General features: G+C 40.2%; 1 protein-coding gene and 1 non-coding gene across 2 annotated transcripts in view; one reads left to right on the top strand and one right to left on the bottom strand.

Annotated features, from left to right (window-relative positions):
• Window positions 1-525: 525 nt before the first annotated feature.
• The window catches only part of zgc:85932 (calpain-9), a 14,184-nt gene continuing 4,926 nt past the window's right edge, over window positions 526-9,783 (top strand). The window contains exons 1-12 of the mRNA XM_008308904.3: window positions 526-928; window positions 3,119-3,188; window positions 3,621-3,739; window positions 3,918-4,051; window positions 4,867-5,038; window positions 5,391-5,462; window positions 6,363-6,454; window positions 6,823-6,897; window positions 7,154-7,314; window positions 8,109-8,266; window positions 8,984-9,192; window positions 9,465-9,504. Coding sequence (XP_008307126.2) covers window positions 692-928; window positions 3,119-3,188; window positions 3,621-3,739; window positions 3,918-4,051; window positions 4,867-5,038; window positions 5,391-5,462; window positions 6,363-6,454; window positions 6,823-6,897; window positions 7,154-7,314; window positions 8,109-8,266; window positions 8,984-9,192; window positions 9,465-9,504 — 1,539 coding nt within the window. The 5' untranslated portion in view covers window positions 526-691. The remainder of the gene's footprint in view (window positions 929-3,118; window positions 3,189-3,620; window positions 3,740-3,917; window positions 4,052-4,866; window positions 5,039-5,390; window positions 5,463-6,362; window positions 6,455-6,822; window positions 6,898-7,153; window positions 7,315-8,108; window positions 8,267-8,983; window positions 9,193-9,464; window positions 9,505-9,783) is intronic.
• On the bottom strand, window positions 8,808-8,880 carry trnak-uuu (transfer RNA lysine (anticodon UUU)). Its single transcript has one exon. It is a non-coding gene; the product is annotated as a tRNA-Lys (tRNA).

Below are 9,783 nucleotides of genomic sequence, written 5' to 3' on the forward strand. Positions count from 1 at the left end.
GGACGGTTTAAGTTTCTTCCAGTGGGATTTTTTTTCTCCAGCTTCCCAGAAATAAACTTCCTGATGTGTTGTAAAAACAATGTAATATGAATCAGGTAGAGAGATTAAAGCTGCGTCTCGCCCACACTCTGAGGTGTGGCAATCTGCTGCATTTGCATTGTGTTTTCCTTTCATGTCAACAGATATTGACTCGCTTCTGTTTGTTTAGAAATGGTCACGTCAAAGTATCTGTCCTGTCTGATGAACTGTATTTAGAAGGTTTCTATCTACTCTGCACCCATGCAGTTCTAGCTGATGTTTTTTAACGCTTTAATACATGCACACGTGTTATGACCAATTCAAGGATTCTCTCTCGTTAGTGTATGGAGTACATACAGGTGAAGATTTGAAAGTAAAAGTGACATTTTAGAAATAATTATTAATATTTCTAATTAATTTGAGACATAAAAAAAGTCCCACAGTGTGAAAGTAATAAAAAATGATCATGAGTAATAAGGTAAACAACACTTTAAAAACATGGGGGCGAGCTCTTTAACTCCTTTGACAGTAACAGAAGCGTGTCGTGGACTGACGTCACCACGGGCGTGTCTTTTTTTTTTTATATCACCTGCTCAGGTGGACTAATCTCACGGACTAAACGGAAGAAGAACTGAGCTGAGTTAAACACAGCGTCCACAGCATTAACGCAGACATGCTGAAGTCACTGAGTGTGTCCTCTGAGAGCTCCTTCGACGATGTGGACTCGGTCTCCTCCGATGAGCTGCTCGGCTCCCAGTCCCGCCGCTGGCTGGCCGAACTGATGACCGGCGACTTGCCCTCAGAGAGCGGAGAGTTGCGCACCGTGGACCGGGACGGACTCTTCGTGGACTATCAATTCCCTGTGGGAGAGCTGGAGCTGCAGTCCGGGGTCAGGTGGAAGAGACCAAAGGTAGAAATTATGACTGCAGAAAATAACTGACAACTCACTGACAGAGAACTCCCCTTCATTTTGTTGAACGAGACTTTGTTTATTGTTTATATAAAAAAAACTGGGGTCAGTAAATCTGTGACTAATGCACATGTAGTTATGGCAATTTAAACTTTTTACAAAATTCTTTATTTTGCAGGTCTCTCTATGAATTTGTTTATGTTGAATGAAACTACTTGTATAATTTATACAGCTTTTTGAATAGATGTCCAGTCATTGTGTCATATGACCACATTGATTCTCCAGTTGCAGTTAAAAAAAACTGGACAGACACAGCACTTTCTTTGTATGAGGAAAATAACATCATAAAAATATACTCAAAATAATCTCCAAAATAAAAAATTCAAAATATTAAAAACCCTGCATTAACATGTATAGCACTTTAACCCTTAATATTATGGCAAGTTCTCATTAAGATAGAACCAACGTAAACATGAGTTTAATTCACACAGAAACGACAAATCCCTTCTGTTAATACATTTTATTTTTTCTTTATTATTATTATTATTATTACATTTGTTGTTATTACTATTGTTGGTGTAGTTCTTATCAAAAATCTTCTTCTTTTTCTTTCGGCTTTGTCCCTTTTTCAGGGGTTGTCACAGCGAATCATTGATTTCCGTCTCTCCCTGTTCTCTGCATCTTCTACTCTGACTCCAACTAACTGCATAATGTTGATAATAATAATATTATATCACACTGTTCAGAAGAGTGGTTTGATTACAGTCAACAGTCGGCTGTTTATTCTTAAATCACTGCTGTGGTGCTTTTGCCAGACTGAGATGGTTTGGACATGTGCAGAGGAGGGACAGTGGACACATTGGTAGAAGAATGTTAGAGATGGAGACAAAGAGGAGATATATGGATGCAGTGAGGGAGGACATTCAGATAGTTGAAGTCAGAGTAGAAGATACAGAGAACAGGGAGAGATGGAAATGATTCGCTGTGACAACCTCTGAAAAAAGGGACAAAGTCGAAAGAAGAAGAAGAAGCTGTGGTGCTTTTAGGTCATTGGATTTTCCACTTATTCGTAGAGCTAATGTGAGCATTAGCATTAGCATCGAGTGAGCAAAGCTCTGAGTCTGGGGTTAAATCAATGTGACACCTTCATTGCTAAACCGCTTTCACTTTCCTTTTGAAGTGTTATTTATCAATAATTGATAAGAACAAACCGTATCACAAAGATTCCTGATGATGTCATAAAACCACAGGACGTTTCTGCTGGTGATCCCTGTGTGGCTCTGTATTCTGAACAGCATATTCGGAGGTCAACCGCCTCAGGGCAATGAGTGGAATTTAAAAACTTGAATTCTTCTCTTGACAATTCATTCTGTTGCTGATGCTGCATGTACAAAAACAGGTTTGAGAGTTGCTGCAGGGTCAGTGTTAGCGAGGAGATTTTCATACTGTGCAAACCACAGTGCCTGTTCCTGGATCACAACCACACCAATTAGCTTTTCATTTTAACATTTTTAAATACATTTATTTCAGTGCACCTCAGTATTTACTGTAACTATTTACTTCATGCTCTTTATTTTATTTTTGTTTAAAAACATAAACTTGGGTTATGTTGTGTTAACAGCAGATGCACTGTAGCAGGCTGCTCCTTGGTGGCACAGACTATGTGGTTCCTCTGGGACAGGCGTGGGAACATTTTATGATTTATGGGTCAGGAGCAGATAAATAAATGATAAAAGTTTGGCAGGCTGGATTTAAAAGCTGAACCGGTGGCACCCGGGCCTTAGTTTGCCCATGTGTGACAGGCAGGGCTGCTAACTGCTACACAGTAGAAACAGTGGCTTTTCAGTTTTTTTTAACAAGCCTTGTTAAACATCTTTGTGAGGTTTAAAGTTCAGCGTCTCCTTGTTTTTCTTTGTCAAAACCAGGACAAACAAAATTTTTGATTTTATAATTGTGGGTGGAAAAACCAAGTAACACAGCTCAAAACTGCTCAAAAAGATTAAACTATTTTTTGAAGCAGTTTTCTGAACTGCCTGAGGCTCCTGTCTTAACATGTTTAAGTTATTCAAACATTAGATCCTCTGTGCGTTCATATTACGTAACTCCTTACTGAAGGGATTCTCTCTGACTTGTTCTGTCCTGTTTAATCCTGGATCTACTGACCTGTGTTTCTCTGTCATTTCTTCCTAGGAGCTGTGTCCTTCACCTCACTTCATCATCAACGGAGCAACGCACCGGGACATTCGCCAGGGTAAACTCAGTAAGTAGATAAGGACTAATGAAGACACACAGACCATGAATAAAAAAAGGGATTACAAACCCTGTAGTGTCTGAAGACATGTACCGCCATGAAACAAAATGACAAACAAAAAATAAAATATATACCAGAAGTAAATGCTTTATCATTCTCTAATTACCGTATTTTCCAGACTATAAGTCACTCTGGAGTATAAGTTGCACCAGCCAGCTAGAGTGCCCTCTAGTGGCTGTCAATGTGAAATTTATATATTTTTAATATATAAGGCGCACCTCAGTATAAGGCGCAAACCCAGCAAAAAGATTAAGAAAAGTGTGACTTATAGTCCGGAAAATACAGTCTGCAAATTCTCAGCCATGGAGGTTTTTTTAAGCCATAGTTTTTTAAACGTAAGTATCAGTAGGTCATCCTCTGACCTAAATGGATTCTCTTCAGATGACTGCTGGTTTCTGGCTGCCATCGCTTCCCTCTCTGTGCATCGGTCTCTTCTCAACAAAGTTGTTCCTCCAGGACAGAGTTTCCAGGAAGGATACAACGGCAGCTTCACCTTCAAGGTAAACAGATAATCGCTCTCTAACATGTGTCGTCCGTCCTGCTCACTGGGCGCTCCAGCAGGGCATGTGAGTGGTGTTGGTGGTTTGAATAATTGTGAATTTTTGGAGCTAAAGTTTATCATTCTCTGTCTAACTGTGCTGTTACCATGAAACATTTCTTGTCCTTCACCTAGTACAGTTCTGGCAGTATGGTGTATGGGAGGAAGTGAGAATCGATGATTTGTTGCCAACTCGGGACAATCAACTCATCTACCTCACGTCCCCAGACATGTTTGAGTTCTGGAGCCCCCTGTTGGAGAAAGCCTATGCCAAGTAAGTCCTGGTGTTCCACAAAACAAAGACTATTCACTATTCGAACAAATGAAAAATATTTTCTTTACATTATTTATCTGTTCATTTGTCATCTGTCCACTACAGTCATAGAATAGTTCACACCTGTACTGTTATTGTAGTCAACATCCAAAGGTATATGAGAAAGCTGTTATCTGGTCTATTGTAGTTTGGCTACACTGTGTGCCTGTTCCCACACCGTCAAAGCTTTGATGTCCTCGTTCTCCGCTGAGACATTTGCGTAGCTGCAAAGATAAGAGATTACCGTGTTACACAATTTGTACACCATCATTATCAGCTTTGATCAGGACATCCAACTAGTTGAGCAAGATTGTCTCACCTTTAATCAAAAGTTGCATTAGCACCACCTGCAGGGCTGGAGTGTAACTATCAGTTTTACCAGGATGACAGAAATGAGAGAGTGAAGGAGCTGTTCAAATGTGCTTCAATTCCATTATTGTCTGTAATTAATATATTATTTAAATAAATTCATTGAAGTAACTTAACAAAACTTTTTCTGTTAGATAGGACTGTAAAATATGCTGTTAGTTCATACTCTTATTTTCCCAACACACAAAGAATTCAAATAAAGATCTAATCAAATAAAGAATCAAATACAAACATGAAATTATATTTTTTTATATTTTTTTATATACCGAACCTGAGTATAAGTCACTAAAAAGTGTAAAAGTGTAAAAATAACGAACGTGAAATTATATATTTTTATATGTAAGTCGCACAGAATATACAACACCTGTGTGTTTACTTCCTGTCTTGAATGCCTGTCTGTGTCCCAGGTTGAAGGGTGGCTATAGAGCGTTGGACATGGGCTTTCCTCACGAAGCCATGGTGGACATGACAGGTGGGGTAACTGAGGTTTTGAACATTGCATCTCTGCCCCGAGGCCTAACGTCCATCCTCCGACATGTCTTGTCTAAAGGAGCGCTCATCAACTGTGCTAACTGCCAGGTACGGTGGCAGAATCTATGGGACTTAGCTGTGATGCTTTTTTAAAGACCTCAGAGAGAACCGGTTCAATCTAAAAAGTACCGTATTTTCTGGACTATAAGTCGCACCAGCTGAAAAAAAAATGCATAATGAAGAAAAAAACACATATAGGTGGCACCAGTGCCCTCTAGCTGTCAGTATGAAAATAAGAAACGTGTAAATATATATTTTAATATATAAGTAGCACCTGAGTATGAGTCACGAACCCAGCCACAGGATAAAAAATAGTGCGACTTATAGTCCAGAATATACGGTGTCTGTACGGTGTGTTCTGAGCTGTGTCCTGACGGTGAATGTTGTTCTTTCCCTCCAGGGTTCTCTGGCCAAGATGAATGACCTGGGCATCATGTACAGACACGCTTACTCTGTGACTGCAGTAGAGGAGGTAAAAGCTGCTGAGCAAGTCGAACGAGAGGATTAATCCTGGTGGCAGATGTTTACTTCCTGTCTTGAATGCCTGTCTGTGTCCCAGGTTGAAGGGTGGCTATAGAGCGTTGGACATGGGCTTTCCTCACGAAGCCATGGTGGACATGACAGGTGGGGTAACTGAGGTTTTGAACATTGCATCTCTGCCCCGAGGCCTAACGTCCATCCTCCGACATGTCTTGTCTAAAGGAGCGCTCATCAACTGTGCTAACTGCCAGGTACGGTGGCAGAATCTATGGGACTTAGCTGTGATGCTTTTTTAAAGACCTCAGAGAGAACCGGTTCAATCTAAAAGGTACCGTATTTTCTGGACTATAAGTCGCACCAGCTGAAAAAAAAAAGCATAATGAAGAAAAAAACACATATAGGTGGCACCAGTGCCCTCTAGCTGTCAGTATGAAAATAAGAAACGTGTAAATATATATTTTAATATATAAGTAGCACCTAAGTATGAGTCGCGAACCCAGCCAAAGGATAAAAAATAGTGCGACTTATAGTCCAGAATATACGGTGCCCGCACGGTGTGTTCTGAGCTGTGTCCTGACGGTGAATGTTGTTCTTTCCCTCCAGGGTTCTCTGGCCAAGATGAATGACCTGGGCATCATGTACAGACACGCTTACTCTGTGACTGCAGTAGAGGAGGTAAAAGCTGCTGAGCAAGTCGAACGAGAGGATTAATCCTGGTGGCAGATAGCCAATTATTGTTTCTGCAGCAAAACGAGTTTTGACCTTACACACGTTACTTAAAGGCACCAGGAAAAGCATTTGAACGGAGAAAACGAACACTGAAAAGTGACTCCACCATCCACGGCCATTTACAGTTGTTCTGACCTGTTCTGTGTCTCTTTGCCTTTGCCAGGTGAAGACGGCCCATGGTACAGAGGAGTTGGTCAGGATCCTTAACCCCTGGGGCAACACTGAATGGCTGGGGCCTTGGAGTGATGAGAATGGGTGCATGTTTTTTCATTAGCCTCATGTTTAGATTATTAGGATCGTTAAAATACTTTTTATATCTCTGATTAAAGTAGAAACATGAAAATGTGAAACAGGAAATACTGTTTCTGGCTGTCCTGTATTTTACCCTATTTGTCTCTATGTTTATCTGAATCTTTACTTTTATTTTTTTATTTATTTAAAATAATCTAATCACAATTAAATGATATAGTTCATGCATTTTGTAACACTGTAACAGTGGCAAAATATTAAGTATATTCTTTTATAATTTAAATATATATAAATTATTTTATATATATTTACATATATTATATTTTTAAAGTCACTGAATCTCTTTTCCTATTTGTTTGTGTGTCTCCTATCAGTCCAGAGTGGAGCAGCGTGAGCCCCGAGGAGCAGAAGAGGCTGCAGAGAGTGATAGCTGAGGACGGAGAGTTCTGGTGAGTGTGCGTGTGTCCACTTCCCTCCAGTGTTCCTCGTCCGTTTGACATCATTGTCTCCACCATCTACAAACATGAAGACAAACACTCCTCCTCCCGCCGATGTCTCGACAGTAACCAGAAGGCAAACAGAGGTTTCATTTGAGGAGTCAGTGACACGGAGCTGCACAAACACAGCTGCTGTCCCGGTGGTCACTGTTGGCTCTGCGCAGCTGCTCCTTCACAGACTAAGATAATGACGTGTTCTTTCCATCAGGATGTCGATCGCAGACTTCCGACAGCAGTTTGAAATGATGGAGGTTTGTCATCTGAGCGAAAACTTCTGTGACTCCAGATCCGGAGTGGAGCCGTGGTACTCCATCATGCTTCATGGAAACTGGGTGCCCGGGGTCACAGCAGGGGGCTCCTCCAAAGAAGGTACAGATTTATATTCAGACAATGTCGTTTATGTGTAGAGGACAACAACATTAGTTTCAATGTTACAATTCTTTTAAACTTTTTTAAGGCCATTTAACAACGAGGTGTATTTTAAATTAAACTCCTTCGCCACACTACAGTGCTGACCGATTTAAAACCTGTCTCTTAATAAACTGTACCTTTGAATGGCCCCACCCTTTAGGAGGAGACTGTGAAATTGTTTGCACAGTGTGTTTTAGTGTGTCAAGTAGGAACAGGAACATTTGTACAGCTGTTAAAATCATTACAAGGTGGTGCTACATGAATAAGCATGCCCAGTCAAACACTGTCTGTCTGTCTGGACCACCCATTTTATTGTGATTGCTCAATATACTGTATATTACCATAGAACTACACATGCTTTTGAAGTAATTTAGTTTTATTGGTTATGTAATGATAAGTTTAATCATTTAAATGTCTTTCATTTTAAATATAAGTTTATATATAGGTCTTGAACTACTGTATAATGGAATTTACCGTATTATCTGGATTTTAAGTTGCTCTTACGTTACTTGTACACGAGCCCAGAATGCCCTCTAGCGGCTGTCAGTGTGAAAATAACAAACGTAAAATTATATATTTATAAACACCACCCCTTGAGTATAAGTCACTAAAAACCCAGCCAAAGGATTTAAAAAAAGTGCGACTCAGTCTGGACAATACGGTTAATTGAATTTGAATTATTCTATTCTTGTTGCATTTAAGGCCCGTCTTTAAATGTCTCCGTCTTTGTGTTTGTCTATACGTATGTTAAGATGGGTTCTGGCAAAACCCTCAGTTCTGTCTCAATTTATTGGAAGCGGATGATGACGACACGACCTCCCAGAAGACCTGCTCCTTTGTTCTGGCTCTGATGCAGAAACACCAGAGACGCAGAGGCACAAACATGGCTATAGCTCTGCACGTCTACCCGGTAAACACACTGAAACAAGGTCTCTATGGCAGTGTTTCCAACCTTTTTTGAGCCACGGCACATATATATATATATCATCAACCCCATGGCACACCACCAAACAAAAATCTCACAAAAAGTATGCAATGTAATATAATAATCTATAGTTTAAATGACCTCATAATTGACTAGAATCTCGACCTGTTTAGTTGAACACAATGCTGATATACTGGCAGGAATTGAAGAAAGACACTCACAAAGATCTTCTTCAACAAGTCACAAAGATCTTCTTTAACAACTCTGATGATCTTTTTTTAGTTTTCGTCGCCATCTGCTGCCAACTAGCAGAAGAGTATTTCATTGTTATTTCTTTCGTGCTTTGATGAGCAAAGAAGAATGATATGCAATAAGTAAATAATAGATTTCAGCCCAATGAAGTGAAAGGCACACATAATGATCTCTCACGGCACAGTGGTTGAGAATCACTGCTCTATGACATGGATGTTTTCTACCACATGTACAGAGATTGTTCGTCTTCCTTCCACATTTTAAAAATCAGACTCGCCTGAACAGGGACTTGAACCCTGGACCCTCAGATTAAAAGTCTGATGCTCTACCGACTGAGCTATCCAGGCTCTGTGAGGTGCTGCTCCTCTTGTCTAAATGACTGAGCTATCCAGGCTCTGTGAGGTGCATTAATTTAACATTACCTGCTGTACACCTGTGCTCTCCCGTCAGATACATTCCTCCCAAACCTACCTGTCCTTCGACAACCTGAAGGCCACACCCCCCGTCCTCTTCTGTCCTAACTACTCAACACGCAGGGAAGTGGTTCTTCGGGGTTCCCTTCCATTAGGACGTTACATCATCATTCCCTTCACTGCTAAGCCCGATCAGCAGGGATCCTTCCTTCTGCGGGTGCTCACGGAAGAGGGCAACACGGCCAAGTACGAACTGACAGACTTATACTGATTTTTATTTTAAGGCCAGTGGAGGTGCCTGGTATTTTAAAGCAATATATATGTTTATATGTGTCTATGTGTGTATCTATATGTCTTATTACAATGTAAAATATTCAGGTCAGTGTATCTTGTTACTGGTGGTTTTTCCAGTTGCGAAGCCATGTTGACTTTTTAGATGAGTTGTTTTTGAATTTGTGATTATGAATTATGAATAATGTCATTGATGATGCTGATAACAGAAATAAATGTCTTTTCAGTCTGGTGCAAAAACCTGCACAAGACATCTTATTAAAAGAGGTAAGAGACGATTTCACCTGGTTATCAGGAATACAGTTCAGACCGGAGCTAAACTGAAACATCACGATTTTAGGGTAAATATTTGACGGGCTAATCTAAGATATAAACACCCGACACTTTGCATGTTGGTACAGAACTGTGGTCAATGTTGCATGGACTAGTTGGTCCATGAGAGAGAGGGTCAGTGAAGACAATACAGGTGTTTAAAATATTTGGTTAATTAGACAATTTGAATATTTCTATAGGCCTTTATTTGTTTTTGTTTCCACAATTATGTTA

The sequence above is a fragment of the Cynoglossus semilaevis genome, chromosome 4 (genome assembly GCF_000523025.1).
Source record: "Cynoglossus semilaevis isolate Cse_v1.0 chromosome 4, Cse_v1.0, whole genome shotgun sequence".
NCBI classification, from domain to species: domain Eukaryota; kingdom Metazoa; phylum Chordata; class Actinopteri; order Pleuronectiformes; family Cynoglossidae; genus Cynoglossus; species Cynoglossus semilaevis.